General features: G+C 32.0%; 2 protein-coding genes across 2 annotated transcripts in view; one reads left to right on the top strand and one right to left on the bottom strand.

Annotated features, from left to right (window-relative positions):
- The first annotated feature begins 4,093 nt into the window (after positions 1-4,093).
- On the top strand, positions 4,094-9,871 carry LOC129233782 (GTP-binding protein 1-like). Its single transcript, XM_054867758.1, has 3 exons — positions 4,094-4,288; positions 5,463-5,598; positions 9,419-9,871. The coding sequence occupies exons 1-3, from the start codon at positions 4,169-4,171 to the stop codon at positions 9,775-9,777; spliced, it is 615 nt and encodes a 204-aa protein (XP_054723733.1). The 5' UTR covers positions 4,094-4,168; the 3' UTR covers positions 9,778-9,871.
- Positions 9,872-12,725: 2,854 nt separating this feature from the next.
- The window catches only part of LOC129233783 (uncharacterized), a 30,204-nt gene continuing 24,662 nt past the window's right edge, over positions 12,726-18,267 (bottom strand). The window contains exons 4-6 of the mRNA XM_054867759.1: positions 14,305-14,391; positions 13,600-13,687; positions 12,726-13,411 (exon numbers count right to left, since the gene is read on the bottom strand). Of these exons, the coding sequence (XP_054723734.1) occupies positions 12,726-13,411; positions 13,600-13,687; positions 14,305-14,391 (861 nt within the window). The remainder of the gene's footprint in view (positions 13,412-13,599; positions 13,688-14,304; positions 14,392-18,267) is intronic.

Raw genomic sequence — 18,267 nt, 5'->3', positions numbered from 1 at the left:
TATGGAATCTTTAACTCTTAAGATTCTGTTAATTAAATACTTTGAAGCAATTCCAGTCTGGGGCGGCAAATTGGGGGAGGGGGGGGGGGGCAGAGGGAGCGGTTGCACCCTCAAATTTTTCGTTAAGAATGACAAAAAATGGCTAAATTCAATTTAGATAACTTAAGAAATCATTTGCCTGCATTTTCAGAACAGAAAAAATTACTGTTTGTCTTAACTAAAGAAGTAATTTCTTCATATGGGTTAAATATTTCAAAATTGTGTACTCTATGTTATGGTGGTGCATATTCTATGACATGCCCGTACAATGTTGAGACTACGCAATTTTTGCACGTAAACTCCATGTTATTTTACATAATTTTTTATGCTCATTTAATGTTTAGCTGGTAAATGTTCATTGATGCCTTGTACTAGAAACACATTTTAGCAACTTGATGTGTTATATGCTTTCATGGAAACTTTTTGTAAAGATATGCTGTTTTTGAAAAACATCCCACATCAAAAAAAAAACTTTCATATCAACAAATACATTTGGAGGCTCTTTACTTGACAATCTCTGAGTGACACAGGATGGTATTCAACAATTGAACCTATAAAAGCCCCTGGAAGAATTACTGGAAAGCGACCTTTTCATTGATAGAAAATCTGAAGTCATTTTAATATGTATGACTTCGTTTGAATTTTTGTTTACTTTATTTATACTGTAGAGCGTATTTTGAACAATGCTACACACTATCATAAAAATTTCAATCCGCTAATCTTCATTCTTGGATTAACAGTTGAAACTCTTAGTAATTTTTGCACTAATGCATGCGTCGACCAAGTATGGAACTTTGTGACAGAACTTTCCACAGCACTTTTTATTGTATGCCGATGTAGAAGAAATAGCAACTCCCACATGAAGTTTTAGCTAAAATATTAAATCAATATTTTAAATAAAATGATCAATCCAGTTTCTCAAGAAATTGAGACAGTATTTGATGAGATATATTTATCATTGTTCTTAAGTTCAATATTATGTAGCTCGGTTATAGAAAAAGAAAAAGAAAATATAACACTTATGATTAATAGCATTAGGGAAGAGGAATTGTTTTGTGAATTGCGACTATACTTTTTAATGACACAAAATTTCTTTCTTCCGAAGCTGTATCCCTACGCCCACCCCCCCTTCCCCGAAAACCCCGAAATGTTTTACAACATAAAACAAAGAGTTTTTTTTTTAACTTTCTAATGTCAGAAAAGGAAAGCAACAAAATTTTTTAATTCTGAATTTTAATACTATTAAACGAGTGAAAATTTGAAGCAATACAGAAAAAGCAATTCTAGTTCTCCTTTGCTACAAAACATACTTCAAATTTAGACACTTATTAGGGCTGCCTGCTCTCTTTCCCAATTCAATTCAGGTCTGCCTAGTGCTAAGGCAGGCCATTTGTCAGTTTGATACACTTGCCCTCCTCTTCCCAAAACTTATAAAATTTACACTACACCGATTTCGAGCCAGGGACTCCTCAAGGGTCGGGCCCCTAGTTTCTGATTAGAATAGTTCCTTGCCACCAAGATGTGTCAAATTCAGCTCCTTGATACGTCCTGCACAAAAAAATGCAAAACTCAAGATTCTCAACGTTTTTTTTAACATGCAAGTATTTCTCAAGATAAATTTTTGTGACTCATATGTTTCATGACTTGACATTTATTTAATACTGAATTCAGTATTTTGGAAGTTCTTTTGTTATTGCTTGTTTTTTCTTACTTCAACTGCAAACTGTTAATATCTTAAGCATGGCGGAAAATTACTCTACTCTATTTCCTTTTTTTACACTCAACTTAAAATTGCAACTGTTTAGAGTCTTCACAAATTATTTAGGTTTTTAAAATTCCTTGAAAAGTACTTCAGTTTTGTCTCTTATGAAGAAAATAAAGCCTGAATTGTCCGAATGACCAGAATATTACTCTTTTGTTACTTATATTATGAATCTCTACACCATTTCTTTTAAAGCATTTTGTACAATTTTTACTATACATTTGATGAAATGGGGAAGGGGGGGGGATGTTGAGGAAATGATCAGAAACAAACTACCCTAAAAAACCGATATGAGCAGGTGACGATATGCTTCACTTTTCTCCTCCCCCGTATTTCTTCTCGGTCAATGGTCAATCAAATCGCAACAATTTGTGGAACAAGCAATTTGTATTTTGATTGATCTTGACTTGAAAAGAATGCATAACTTTTGAAAGTTTTTTTTTTTTTGCCTATTTTTCTTCATATTTGTGTTGTCTCAATTACCACCATATAAGGCCTTAAAATAGATTTTTGTGTCTTTTTCTCTAAAATTTTCCCCGGGGGCAAAACCTCTGACCCTCTAAAATATAGATATTCTATACCATACTTAGAGGGCCACTCTGTTGTTATCCTCCCCAGTACAAGGTAAATAAAAAAATAAGATAAAAATAGCGATAGCATTAAAACACGAGACAAAAACATGAGAGCTGTATCAGTATATATATGTGTGTGTGTGTTTTGTTAGGGCAATGTGCGAAACCGGATCCCTCCCGAAAAAAGTTCCTGGATACGGCCTTGCTTGCTTCCATTGTTTTTTGACTGTTTCAATCAAGTCAATCATTTGAAAGATGACTTTTGTGATTAAATTGAAAGCCCAACGTAAATAAAGCACAAATTAGCACAAAAATACATCATCTAGCTAATTCAAAGCTACAATGGAGCCTCTTCATTGGTGCAACAACTCAGCACACAACCAGAAAATTGTGGGAGAACTTAACGTTAGCCAATTTTGACTTTTGTGTGTTAGAAGATTTGAGAATCACCTTCGAAGCGCAATGAAGCAAGGAAGACCTTCATCTTTAGCTGTACTGGCAATAAAGCAAAACACTGGCTATTGATTAAATATAGTTTAAAAAGTTAGTCTGTTCTTCCTGACTCTAAAATTAAGCAGATTAAAACTTTACTGAAAAATAAAACTAGTACCAAGATGTTTTGTGAGATAACTTATTACAAAATTAATTTTAAACTTCGGCCATAAAAATTTTAATTGTTCTTATCAAACCTAATTATTCTCAACATTACAACCATTTTATTATCATTTCTTGTTAACCAATATGTATTTTATACTGTATTGAGGAAATTCATGTTTAAGAAACTCAACCCCCCAAATGAAATGCTGAAATGCCGCCCAATTCTGGGCATTTTGCAGAAAGTCCGATTTATGATGTGATAACCAGATTTGACTGTCTGTACTGGTGCAATTAAGCATACACACGCATAGGCACTCTCTAATTTCAGTGGAAAAAAATCAGAAGAGTAACTTTAAGTAAGAATGTTGAGCATTGTGGGTTATTATACAGACTTTTAATGAAGTACTGCTTTACTACTGCTTGTCCATTTTTTGAATAAATAAAATTAAATGGAATGTGTTAATTTTTCTTTGTATATATGCAAGCAAAAATGTATTTTTGAAAGTTATTTTCCATTACAAACTGATTTTTTTTTTCAAGAAACAATTTATAAAATGATGAACTGTGATTACAAAAGAAGTAAAGGTATTTTAATGAATTTTATGTTCTTGTCCCTTTTTTTTGACTCATGTTCTAAACTAAACATTTCAAATTTCAGTACTTAAGAACCAAAGTTATGTTCACTTTTATTTTTCTCTATTTTATTCTGTGTATGAATGTTGTGTTTTGTCAATTTATCACAATATGAATTTCTTTATCAAATTAAATTGTCATAATCCTAAAGTTTTTTCTTTCATGTAATAGTCACATCTAGTATTTAATACTTTTCTTGAATTTTTTTTTTTTGTTCAATAAAAAATGTATAATCTATTTTGATTTACGTTTTAATCACATATGTTCTATACATATATTGTGATAAAAACTATTTAATGATTTTATGTTGCCATAAAAAAAAGCCAATCTTTACTAGGAATTTATCCTACTTATAAGGAGTGATGAACATGCACTGTGTGCAGTGTAGTTAAAGATACAATAAATTGACACCCATAAAATTCATGTTTTATGAAATATATGCTGTGATAAATTGACACAAAAACTGTAAATTGGTTGTTCTAACCAAATTTTTCCTTCATAGGGTGTAGGCACTGTAGTATCAGGAACAACACTAAAAGGAACCATTAGATTAAACGACACTCTAATGTTAGGTCCTGACCCTCTTGGGCACTTTCAAGCTGTTGCTGTGAAGTCTATTCATAGGAAACGAATGCCTGTCAAGGAAGTCAGAAGTGGACAAACAGCATCTTTTGCATTAAAAAAGGTCAATTCCTTTGCTTTTCCTGCATTCTCTCTCCCCTTGCTTTATCTGTATAAAATGCGTATTTTAGAAAAGGGGAGTGAGTTTATATATTTCTTGCTTGAAAGTATTTTGTAAACCCAGGGTTCATACGCCCTTGAAAAACCTTGAAAAGTGCTTGAAAAAAAAAGTTCATTTTCAAGTGCTTGAAAACTGAAAAACTTTTAAAACCTTGAAAAAGTTTCTTAGTGCTTAAATTCTCTCAAAAATCATCAGATTGTGCTTAACAGTTTTAAAAAGTGTTTCACCAATGCAATTTTCTGAACATGTCTGACTTCAAAACTTCCTCTCTGGCGATGCCATTGAACTTGGGTATTTCGGTTTCTAATATCTTTCTAATTCTTTCCATAAAAGTTAAAAGCACTCATGAAAGCTTTTTCTTTTTTTTTAAATATTAATTTGCTCATTCAGAAAATATACTTCTTTGAATGTAGAGATTGAAAAATTAAACCTCTTGGGATCTGCTTCTCTTTATGACCAAACTTTTCAAACATTTTCAGAAAAAGTTTCGACGCAGTAAATCTTTCATCAAAGTGTCTCTTGTTGTAGAGAAAGCAATTTTGTTTTCCTATACTTTTTTGTATTATTGCCTCATTTCTAAGTTTGCAGTAAATGAAATCTGTATACAATGTTTTTAGTACAAATTTATAATATTGCCTTGAAATTTTTTTTTTTTTTTTTTGCCTTGAAAAGTACTTGAAAAGTGCTTGAATTTTTTTTCTCCCTGAAGGGTACGAACCCTGTAAACCATCCAATTATTTTTGTAACCAACCTTGAACAGCTACTATGCAGTTAATTTTAATTTTTCCGAAAAGTATTTGAAGATATAAATAAGCAAATAAACATGTAAAAGTGTCCTACTTTAAATGCTAAACAAATATTTGAAGGGATGAAAAAAAAAAAAACTTCTGTAAGGCAATTACTTTTTCTTTTTTGGACAAAACTTTTAACTAATTTTTTCACAAAACATTTCGACTTTTTTCAAAAAGGGAGAAAAAAAGATGTATTTCTGTAAAATCTGTTGTTGCCTTTCTTATTTAGAAATTTTTATAGTTAACTCTAAATAATTTAATGTTTTAATAAAATAATTTATTCGTGTTATGCACTCAAATGTTATTATTGTAAAATGTTGTTTTAGATTCGACGTTCTGATATTAGGAAAGGTATGGTGATGGTCTCTCCAGCTCTAAATCCTGAAGCATATTGGGAATTTAAGGGTGAAATTTTGGTTCTTCACCATCCCACCACAATCAGTCCAAGATATCAAGCCATGGGTATGTCAAAGTTATTTTCTAAACATTTGTTTACCAGTTAAAGCAGAAGGGTCCCCCCCCCCCGTTTTTCAAGTTCAAGAGTTAGTTTTGAACTCCCCCCCCCATACTACACTGTTAAAAAACATTTATAAAAGTTATTTTTACTGACTACTTTAACCTACAATGGTTATGGTTCTTTGATTTCCTTTCTTGATTCTTATATGTTTTTAGTACTGAATTCAGAAATGTACCAAAACGTCAAAAAATTGCAACTTCGAAGTAGACTTTTAATTTGTTCTTCATATTTCTTCTTATTTTCTGGTTATACTATGCAATATTGTGCTTAAACAAGTGAAGAGTCTGAAGAGGAGAATTTAGGACCATTAACTCTTTTAAATTCTAAGAAAATATTGCTGAATAAACTTTTAATGAATTTTTTAATTACAGGGCTCTCAAATGGTCCGCTTTTCCCGCCAAAGTCCGTTTTTTATAGTAAAGTCTGCTTTAGACCTCTTTTTAACATTTTGGTTCGATTAGTCCGCTTTTTTGTTTTTACTTAAAAATTAGATGTTAAAAGCTTTCATTACTTTAAAAGATTCTCTGTGCTGATGGTTATTGCGCCCAAACATGCGGTCGCAGAGCCTTTTTTCTATTGAACCTGACTTTTCTGTATTATTTCGCTTCAGATTGATGGCATTACTCCTCCTTCAATTACTGCAGCATAGAAATCTAGCAAATAGAGAGGTTCGGGGGAGGAGTTATGACGTCAGATCGAAGCAGACTGCTACCGATATTTCTCCAGGGTTCGTATGCCCTTGAAAAACTTGACAATTTTAAACGTTGAAAACAATGTGGAAGTTTTTTTGTGCTTGAAATCAGTAGAAAATAATTAAATTGTGCTCGTTTTTTTTCAAGCATATTTCATTATTGCAATTTTCTGAACTTGTGTTCGATATGCAGCATCATGAAAAATTGCTTTCTGCGCTTGCGAGTTCAATCTTTTTATGTCTTGTAAATATTTTGATATTTTTGGCAATCTGAAGTTATTTTAGCATACGCTACCAAAGATTAGTTAATTTGTTGTTTAATTTCAATAGATAATAAACTACGTTTTTTCGGAACCATGGCAACATTGAACTTACTCGCATAAGTGCTTATCGTATTCGAGATTTCAATCTTTTTGCATCTTGTAAATATTTTGATATTTTTGGCAATCGGAAGTCATTTTGACATATGCCACAGCAAATTAGCTTATTTTATGTTTAATTTCAATAGATAACAAACTACATTTTTTCGGAACCGTGGCAACATTGAACTTACTCGGAGTTCGGTCAAAAGTGCTTGTCGTATTTGAGATTTCAATCTTTTTGCGTCTTGTGAATTTTTTGATATGTTTGGCAATCGGAAGATATTTTGACATACGCCACAACAGATTAGCTAATTTTTTATTTAATTTTAATACATAATAAACTTTCTTATTTTTGGAACCATGGCAACATTTCAACTACTCGAACTTCGCTAAAAATTGCATCTCGTGATTGAGATTGCAATCTTTGTGCATCCTGTAATTTTTTTCATATTTTGAGTAATGGAATGTTATTTTCACATATGCTATCTTAGACTAGCATATTTTATGTTTAATTTTAGTTATATTTCATTTTAGTAAATAATAAATAAATTTATTTTTGTAAAACATGCCAACAGTGAACGTACTTCGCGAAAATTCTCATGTTCGAGATTTCAATCCTTTTGCATCTTGCAATTATTTAAATATTTTTCGAAACTGGAAGCTATTTTGACATGTGCTTCCTCAGATTATATCATTTAATTTTATTTTAAAATAACTAAAAACTGAAATACTTTTGTATTTGCTTTTATCCTTATTTATTATTGAAAATACTCTTGAGCACTTTCAATTTGAATATATCTCTATGATTTTGAACTTGCACATTTATTGATTATATTAAGCTATTCAGTAAAAGCAGGCTCAAATTTGCATTCAGTGTTTTTATCACTTAAGCAGCATTTGCATATTTTGGGTGTGGGGACTTCTATAAAATATTTTGTTTCTTACTAATTTTTATATGTACTTGAAGACAGTTACAATACCTTGGTGGCAGAACAACTAATACATACATATGAAGAAATGATTTGGATACTTAGCATACTAATAAATAATTTGGGCAAACCTCTAATATTTTTGAACTTGGGCAGTAACGTAGCTAGAAATTACCTCCTGGATTGGGTGTTTGGTTATAAACCCTCATATGTATATAAACTACCATATTAGGATTGTAAATATTTGTTAAAACCAAGGGCACTGGAGGGGGGGGGGAGGGGTACTATATCTTCTTGTTTTGCAGTATCTTATATCAAAAGAAATTCTGTTTAAACTGGTTATGTGAGAATTTTTGTAAATGACTATGTGCTAAGGTGTTTACTGTAAGAACTGTATCTAAAAGGACTTAACTAGATATGCACTGATTCATCGATCACTTAGCTGATTATTTATAATCAACCAGTTTTCACCTGTTATTTAGTAGAAAATTTATTTTCCAATTAAAATTACTCTGTAAGATGGTTAGTTACATGTTTGTTTGTCGCCCCACCCCCCGTTCCCCTCCAAATGTTCGTGTAAATAATATAGTTCAATGGTAAAAAAATTCAGTTCTACAGAAAGTGATAAAAGAAGTGTATCATTAAAAATCATTATCATGGTTAATTAACGAATTTCCTTCACGTCTTTAGCAGCAGGCAGCTAATTTGCCTTTTGGTACCTCCCTGGGTTTAACTATGAATGGTCCTCCCATGGTCCTCTTTTTATTCCTAACTGGTCCTCTTTGGTCCCCTTTTTGACTGAAAATGGTCCTCTTTTACCCTCTTCTATGGCTAAAATGTGTTGGGAGCCCTGAATTACACTAATCTTTTGAGGCATGGGTTATCGTGTTTTTACTGGCAATTAGGAAATAAAGCACAAGCACAAAAGTTTGATTACCTATTTTATTATTGAAGAATTTATGTTGTATGATGGTAAAATAATTTGTTGATTTTATATTTTGGTAAATTAAATATATTTTCCTCTGAGATGATGACGTGAACCTTCCCTGATTTTGTTTATCCATATTGGTTCCAACAGCTTTTTAATTGATTCCATTTCCCTCAAAAGTAATATGATTGAAGATGAAGGAAATAAAAATTTAACATTGGATTTCCTTCAGTGTAACTGAGCATATAATTAACCTTGCAGTTATGTACCATTACTTATATTTACCAATTTTTGAACAATAATTTGCTAAACCATTGGCATTTTCACATTGTTTGAGAAAACTTTAATGCAAACAAATATTAAACATAGAATAGGAATAAAATATATTCTCAGTATTTAAAAATAAAATATTTATTATTAAATGCAAATAGTTTTTTTAGTGAAATGCATTTACTTATTAAAGGAAAATATTATTTTTCAAAAATTTAAATTGTGTTATTTGACAATACAGTGGAGGCCAGTTATTCGAATGAGTGGTTAATTGAATCAAATTGTCAAAAAAAAAAAAAAAAAAAAAAAAAAAAAAAAAAAATAAATAAATAAATAAATAAATAAATAAACAAAATTAAATAAAATTTTAAAAAATTAAAAAAAACTTTATTGAATTGGCTGTTTAATTAAATCAGTCACTTTACTGAATCAAAACTGTTTAGAACAAACGTGATTCATATAAGCGGCAACCATTGTAATATAAATGTAAAGAAAACAGAATTAAAAATTTCAAGTTTGAAGCATGTACTAACAACATGCTTGACATTCAGTTCTGTTCTGAATTTTAATCTTCTATATTTTCAGTTCACTGTGGAAGTATAAGACAGACTGCATCAATTCTTAGCATGTCCATGGATTGCCTACGAACTGGTGATAAAGCTCTGGTTCATTTTCGTTTCATCAAAAATCCCGAGTATCTCCGCATTGGCATGAGGATGGTTTTTCGTGAAGGTCGTACTAAGGCTGTTGGTAACATTGTTTTGCTGCTTCCAAATGCAACACCCTCTAACATGATCATGCGTTCGAAGCCAAACAAAATGAGGCCATCATCATCCAGTCCCACCGAAAATATTGGAAAACCAGAAAATGAGCCAAGGAAGCCCAGCAAAAGAAGCAGGGGGCGGCATCGAGGGAATCGTCCTTTTGTACGAATTCCTGTGTAGATATCATCTCAAATTGTAATTTCATTGGCTATGCAATTAGTTCAAATGCACAATATTCATTGTATGTTTTGAACATAAACTATTTTACTTTGAAGCTTGTTATATTTTTCTCTTTTCATCTTCGAAACCCAGTATTGTTTAAAAAAAAAGAAAAAAAAATAGCGTCGTTTTCCTACACCTTTAAAACAATATAAAATATAGAGAGTGACTATCAAACTGAAGAAAGAAATATTGATTTTTTTTTTACTTCCTTTTACAAAGTAAAGGAAGTAATGTATTTGCAAAAAAAAATTTGACCCAAAAATTGGCCTTAATTTCCTTTTTGCTTGCCCCCAAATGAATGTTGAGTTTTTTTTCAACATGACCACATGTAGATATATGCCTAAGAATGTATAGACACCTAAAATATCCATTTTGACGATCCCCAGATCCCTACAACAAGTTTTCTCGTGACGTCCGTATGTACGTATTTATGTATGTGTGTATATGCATATGTATCTCACATAACTCAAAAACAGTATGTCCTAGAAAGTTGAAATTTGGTACATGGACTCCAAGTGGGATCTAGTTGTGCTCCTCCTCTTTTGGTTGCATTCGGATGTTCTTAAGGGGGTCTTTTATACCTTTTTGGGGGGAAATCATTGTTAATATCAATGCGAAATCAAGTGGTGTTATAATTTGGCAACACTTGGCGATGTATCGCCAAGCTTTTTGTCGCCAAGTTTTTTCGCCAACTTGGCGACAAATTTGGCATTTTTAAAAAATTTGGTTTAATTTGGCCACTATTGGCAATATTTAGAGAGTTAACCATTGAATCTCATTAAAATGTCCAATATTGGGGAAATTGATCTTTATAAAACGTTTTTTTTGCTTCAGTTCACAACAAAAAAGGGGCAAAAATATTTAAAGTGTTTCTTTGCTTACTCCAAGGCACTACTATTATCATTAAATTGGCGTAAAAGAAAGTCATGTGATGCACACATCAGCTCGTTTTCGTCTGTGATCTAACATTGCAGTGACAAAAATTAAAAGAAACAAAAATACAACATCTAGGGAGGGTGTCATTGCGTTCATCTTCTCCCTTAACTTGACCAAAGGTTGCTTAAAACTGTATTTTGCAGACTTAACATCAAAAAATAGCAGTGGAAAATCCTAGACCTCTTATTTGCGTTCAATGACTACACTTGATGTCCCGACCTTATGATTTATGTGCTCATAGTATCTGCTCTTCCACTTTGAGTGAGCAAAAAAAAGCATTTTAAGTGCTGATAATCCTAGTTTGTTGTGAGCCAATAGAGAAAAAGCTGTTTTACAAAAATTCATATTTTGTTACAAATAATCAGCAATTAAGAAGTTGGCTTTAGTTCTATGATAATTTTTGTAAATATTGTCATACTAGTACCAGATTTGGCATCTCATTTTAGTTGCTGGTAGTCATGGCACCTATAAGGGGGGGGGGGGAATAGGGGTATGACAGCAACCAGAGAAGGGACCCAAAATTAAACAAAAGTGGGTTTTCAACATATTTTTATGAATTGTTAAAAGTTTTACAAAACTGGTAGGAGCCCATGACAGGATCTTGCAAAGAGGACCTGTAATAAATGTGAGATCCATGTGCCAAGTTGGCCACAAAAAGCTTGCCAATGTGTCACCAAGTGGTCTCCAAATACTGTTTTTGAGCTATGTGAGGTACCCACTAGACACATACATATGTTAAAATAAACTCATCTAATTTTGAGGGTTTGTCAAAATGGATTGAAAAAAGCTGTGAAGGAAATCTGTACAGGGACACTACCACCATATATAAAATACTACTTTCAAGGTTAAAACTTTCCAAGAAATGGAAAAGAATTGAACAAACATTTCATAAGTTGAACCCGACCATGACTGCGGACTTTCGCTGGTGAGCTAAATTTACTGTAGCTACCAGTTTGTTGGCACTCTCTGCTTCAATGAGATGACATCTGCCTCCAACTCTGTTTTTCACAGTTCCAGACTGATGAGTCTATAACAAAAACGAAACTGCAGTCTCTTAGTGTGGTAATTGGGTTGTCATTATATTGCATGCATGAACTTTGTTAGGCTGTAGATCAAGTCTTATATTGAAGCTATGTTTTCCCCTAAATGCATAGATCTGGTTTTCTTTTTTATACTGAATATTTTGGGTGAAATTAAATTTTACATATAGTATGGTCAACTATAATTTCTAAATTACCTTAAAAGGAATATCTCTGTAATATCTATAACAAGAATTTGTGCTTACAGCAACAAAATTTGACATACATCAAATTCTAAATCTGAATTAACACTTTTTTCTAATTTTAAAAATTTAATCTGGATTTAAAAAGAAAAATATTGTTTCTTTTTTTTTTTTGACTGTTTTTTTTTATTTGCCTAATTTTAACAATCTCCTATCCTCCTGTATAGTCCTCAGAAGATATTGAAAATCCCTTATGCAAAACTGTTACTCTATAGAAATTTGATTGTTCAACATTGTTTATCAGATTTTGGAAAAGGAAAAAAAAAATTTTTTTTGTGAACACATTGAAATTAAAAGTTATACTTCTTTGGTGGGTTAAAGCTAATATACAGTAGTTTGCAACATTGTTTCTGATGGCAATTTATGGGAAATTTAAATTTATTCGATTTTTTTTTTGGTAGTAGAATCAGTAACAACACTATTTGCTAGAAAAATGAAATTCCCTTTGTTTATTCTGGCAGTATATGCAAGAGTCATCTAGTGAAAAGTGAGTATTTAACACAATTTTGCATTTTTATAACATTTTGGCTGCATTCTTGCAACCTGCTACTGAAATTTTTGTTAAAGTAATTGCTCGAATATACATTATTTTTGTCTTAACTCTTTTATTGGACATTAAAATTCATTGAAATCACATTACATTTGGTTAGAGTCTTAACAGTTTGTATTCCAAGTTATTGATAGTTTCTCAATTGATTCGCAATTGTGGATGATGTATTTGGAAACTATATTGATAGAAGCCAGGGTTTTGATTGTACATTGGACTTTGTTGAAAAGGAGCTATTTGTTGTTGGGAAAGGAATTGAGGAGAAAGAGTAGGCATTTGGCTTGCTTGATAGGTTTGTTGAGATGGAAGTGGGGCTTGGACATGTTGATGGAAGCCTGAGTTTTGATTATAAATTGGACTTTGCTGCAAGGGAACTGCTTGCTGCTGTGAAGTGAATTGAGAAGGAGCAGTTGTCTTTTGGCTTGCTTGATAGGTTTGTTGAGATGGCAGTGGAGCTTGAGGGTAAATCATGAAATACTGTTGTGAGTAAGGCTGTCTTATCTGCATTGGCACCTGGATAAAAGGATTAAATGCTGGAATCGGTGACTGTTGTTGTGATTGTTGAAATGTTTGAAGTTGTGCTTGAACTTGTGGTACAAATTGATTCCTCGAGTAAGATTGTTGAATGTTTTGTCCATTCTGTGCGCTTGCTGTGATTGGGCTTTGAACTTGAGCTATGGGTTGGATTACAGGGTTGGAAGATTTTATTCTTTGACCATATTGTGTTGTTAGAGTTGATGGTTGAACTGAAGGCTTGTTTTCAGCAGTTGAAGAAAATAGGCCACTTTGTGCTTGTGGATTTTGTGCAATTGATGTGTATTCAACTCCTGTAAAACATGAAAAAAATGAAATTTCAATAAAATTCTACACTCAAAAATACAATTGGAAAAGTAGTGGACATAGGTCGAAGGTCAGGTTTTAAAAATACCATTACTTGAAGAAATAATCATCAATTTTTTTTGGGGGAACTTAAATGTGCTTTTAAAAATTTACTGTTTAATTATACTATTTTTACCTGATGAATGTATGTGCTGCTGCTGTATTGGAGCTGTTTTGGTATTCATTTGGGGAGTCTTTGAAACACTTGGTGTGGCTTCACATTCCTGTGGAAGAAAAAGATTTATAGTACTGGGAGACCTGTGTAAGTTGACCACTTGCGGTGCACTACTTAAGTGGTCAACCTATAGAGGATGATTCATATGATATAAGACTAATTCTGTACCTGAAAAAAAGTGTTCAACTTAGACAGGTAGTCAACTTTACAGGTTTTAAAAAGTTACCTTATAATACTTTCAAAAACATCTTAATAATATTCCTGGATTAAGAAAAGTACAAGTTTTGAATGGTAACAAAAGTTTTCATTTTAAAGCATAATTAAGTAACTTTTGCAGATAGCACTTAGTATGTACAAAATTTAACTGCATAAGTTATTTTCATATGATTTTTTCTTCAATGCACAGCACCTCAAAGAAGAATCAATCAAAACTTCTTATTTTATGATGTTTTTCAAAGAAGTGCAGCTAAATTGTTGATATATATATATATGTATATATATATATATATAATCTCTCAGATTCAACTTTAACTTATGATTTTTTATTTTTTTATTCTTGAATTTCTCTTATGTAAGCAAGCTATGGGAATCCATCGAAACCAAAAAAGAATGGATATACATTTCTAATACCTAATAACATGCAAAAACTAAATAAATATTTTTCACCTTGTAAGCACCTAAAACTTCTGCTGATACATTTTTTGCTGGTAGTCCAGTTTTTTCAATGACACAATCTTTAATGTAAAATACTTCCTGTAAAATACATGAAATGGAAAAAAAAAAGATAAATAAATAGAGACATTTGATTTAAAAAATCAAAAATAACAATTTATTCCTTATTTTGGTAATTAATTGTAAATGTTTTACATACATACAGATGTTTCTGAAAGGAGAGAGATAATGCTTCTCAAAGGTTTCATACGGCAATGTGATAAAAATCTAAAAAAAGATTTTGTTTTTGATAATTTTCTTAGGCAGACTTCTTATGGGAAACATAGTTATAGAACTTTTTTAAATGAAAGTTAATGAGGTCTCCTATTTTCGTTTCAGGAATCAAAGTTATTTAATAGTTCCTTTTAAAGTCTGTGGATTTGATTTGAGATCGCCTTTTGTTCTTCGATAGCTCAAAATTACGAGTCTTTTTTTTTTTTTTTTTTGAAGCTGGACACTTTTGATAGTTGATGTCTTCAATTTTTGTGAAAAATTCAGGATGTGTTAGTGGTACTATGATAAGAATAAGTGAAGTTTCTTTTTCTAAAAAACTGATTTGTCCGTCAGTAGGGTTCAAAGTTTAAGGTCGTGTAAAAAAATATCTAAATATATGATTGCTTTGCTTCAAAAGCAATGAGTGATCCAAGCCAATTCTTTTAAATGTGGATACTACTTGATACTAGGTACATGCTGGAATACATACTTTGGTGGCTCACTCATGGCTTTCAGGGCAAAGGTCAATTGAAACTGCTACTTTTAAATATTTTTTGCCTTGTTTAGGCCCGGATATCTGCTAAAGCCGTGAGTAACCCTCGGAAATTAGTATATTATTTATTACTCATCACAGTATAGTACTAAGAAAAATATAAAATGACTTCAGTAATTAAACGGTCTCAAAGTCGATGATTTTTAAAAAATGCCCAAGTTTAGAGGTCAATAACTTTCATCGCGACAGGTCAACAACTTAGGGACACAGCTGTAATTACAGTCCGAGTGGTGTAGTTTAAGATCCAGGTTAGAAACCTATGGCAACTAGTCAACTTCTTTAATTACGCGGTCTCAAAGTTGATAATTTAAAACAAAAAGAATCACAGCTTTAGGCCAATTGCTCTAAAACGCCTGAGTCAATACCTTTCAGCAAGAGCTGTAATTATGCTCTACGTGGTGTAGTTTTAGACTCATGTCAGAAAACCATGAGATCTAATCATCTTATTTAGTTAAACGGTCTCAATAATGCCACAGAAATATAAGTTCATTGCTCAAAGGCGGATTTAGGCTGTGAATACTGGGGGTGCAACAATACAGGGGATCAAGGGGGGGATGCAGCGCTGCCAAAGGCGACTAAAGCTACTATTTTGACGACAAAATCGACTATTTCAGTCAAAATATGGGCAAAAGTGACTATTGTAAAACACGGTGACTATTTTAGTAAGTGACTAAAATAGGTAAAAAAAAATTTTTATCCTTTTTTCTCCTGGGAGAAAAAAATTGGAAAAAAAGAAATAGAAAATCGCTTTCATGTCTACCCCCTAAGTTACCAGGGGAAAAAAAAAAAAAAAAATTTACCGCGTTTATTTTTTGAAAACATTCGTTTTAAAAAATGGAAAAATTAAATGAAAATATCATTCATGACCAGAAAAGGGATGTTTATATTTTTGCATAAAGAAAGTTTCGTTTTTTCCCGATAGCGATTTTCGTAAATTTATCGTTTTTGTGAGTGCGATTTAGTTTTTGAAATCGCGATTTCTGAAAAAAGTTTGGTTCCACCACTACTTTTTATAACTGTTTTATTGTTTTTAATTTCTTGCATTTGTATTATATATTCATTTTTTTAAAAAGCAAGAGCAAATTTTCTTTCGATTGGAAATATCACGAATCGAGCTCTTTATATAGAGTCAGTCTAAAACTGTTTACATTGTCTTTAATTAACAGTTATACAATGAGAAATTACTCTAGAATGTGTCAGTACTGCTTTCTCTAGCGTTTTTCAGGGTTGGGCTCAAGTTTGGAAAATGTTTTTAAAGTTTTCCTTTTCAAAGGTTGTTTAGAGAAAATTTTCCCCATGTAAGTCTTTCCCACTTCATGGCATTAATATAATAAAAATGCTATTTTAAAAAAAAAGGGAGACTATTTTAGAAGCTATTTTCTGTATTTGGTAACAATTTTGGAGACTTTTTTCATATTAAAGCCAACTAAAGCAACTACTTTTAGCAGTGGAACTCAGTGTCAGTCTTGCGAGAGGAGGGGGGGGGGGTCTTCTTTCAGAAATTTTTAAAATTTTACAATGAAAATGTTAGTTTTTAGTTAATTTTTGATTCATTTTATTGCACTGTTTAGTAGAATGATGTGTAAGGACTTTATATTGTTTTTGAGGAAGTATGTTACAATAGTCATATTTTTTCACTTTATTAGCCATGGTTGTTTCGAAGAAAAATAAAATTGTAATGCTTTACCAATATATACCCAATTGCAGAGTATAAAATTGTTATATAGTGTAACACTGAAGATTAATTAAAAGAATGTTTTTATTTGACTTACGTAATTATTATTATTATTATTTTTTTTAAATGGAGAAATACTTCTTAATTCGCGTGGAGCAATTTCTCTCGCACTGGCGATGTGTGATGACCTGGTCACACAATAAGCTGCCTCTTATTTTATTTTTGGGTTTGCTTTCAAGTAAATTAACTTGCATTGTAGCTGTGAAAAAATATAAGTTGTTTTACAAAATTCCTGAGAAGAAATATATTTTCTCCTGATAAAATATATTTCATTTAAATTTCCTTTGAAAATTGAACCAAAAATGTTGGGGGTGCGGCGCACCCCTTGGCACCCCCGTAAATCCCCCTATGTCATTGCTTGAGGCACCTGGGGCCTTGCCCCTTATCCTCTAGTGTGCGATGTTGATAGTTCCCCGGTTGGGGGTGTGGCTTTATTTTGACGCAGAAGAAGATGGTTGCGTTGATGGTCTCAATAATGATGATTTCAGCATAAAAGAACGTTTTTTCACGAGTTTGTGCTACTCAAAATCTTATGAGCTCAAACTCGCACAAATACTAGAAAAAATCAACAGCCTTTTGTACTTTAATCTCCCAAAATTTCATTCTTCCAGTGTTATAAAATTTTCTGTAATTTTGACCACAACATGGCATCTCTTCTCACAAAACTGATCCGCCATTTTGGAGCACTATATTTTGGAGATCCTAGATCCTCAGGATTCGGATCTCGGAAGCTGAAAACTAGCATCAGGTTAGGTTTCAAAGACATTTCAACGCCTCTATAAAATTTCATCCCATTCGGGGATGATCGAGCAGGGACACTTTGAAAAATCAGGTCAGTTGACGTGGAATCACTTTGATTAAACACAATGCACATTTCACCTGCATCTTTTGTTATTGTTTAACAAGCCTGTGTGTGTGTGTGTGTGTGTGTGTGTGTGTGTTTTTTTTTTTTTTTTTGACGTTATATTTATATTTTTACTTTTGAGCCTTATTTAGTAAGTTTGTTTATTTATAAAAGTTTATTACTAAGAAGTGTATATGCAAATTCTACTGTAATTATGAACTCAATCTCTAACCCAACTGCAATACTCTTCCTAAAATATAGTTGAAAATAAATGATTTATGATCATTATAAAGTCAAAAATAACAAAAGATGCATGTGAATTGTCACAATGTTATATCATGGTGATTCCACGTCAACTGAAATAAATTTCTCAATTGCCCTTGCTCGATCATCCCCGAATGGGATGAAATTTATAGAGGTGTACAGATGGCTTTGAAACTAACCTATGCAAATTTTCAGCTTCCCCGATCCAAATCCTGAGGATCTCCAAAATATAGTGCTCCAAAATGGCGGATCAGCTTTCTGAGAAAAATTGCCATGTTGTGGTCAAGGTTACAGAAAATTTTATACGAT

Source organism: Uloborus diversus, unplaced genomic scaffold (genome assembly GCF_026930045.1).
Source record: "Uloborus diversus isolate 005 unplaced genomic scaffold, Udiv.v.3.1 scaffold_718, whole genome shotgun sequence".
NCBI classification, from domain to species: Eukaryota; Metazoa; Arthropoda; class Arachnida; order Araneae; family Uloboridae; genus Uloborus; species Uloborus diversus.
The sequence above is the reverse complement of the archived record's forward strand: the minus strand, read 5'-3'. Positions and strand labels throughout refer to the sequence as shown.

Bases quoted from the DNA above. Each gene is read 5' to 3' on its own strand.
- LOC129233782 (XM_054867758.1), top strand. From the start codon at position 4,169: ATGTTAGGTCCTGACCCTCTTGGGCACTTTCAAGCTGTTGCTGTGAAG. The intron at 4,289-5,462 runs GTCAATTCCTTT...ATGTTGTTTTAG, and splicing joins CATCTTTTGCATTAAAAAAG to ATTCGACGTTCTGATATTAG. The intron at 5,599-9,418 runs GTATGTCAAAGT...CTATATTTTCAG, and splicing joins TCCAAGATATCAAGCCATGG to TTCACTGTGGAAGTATAAGA.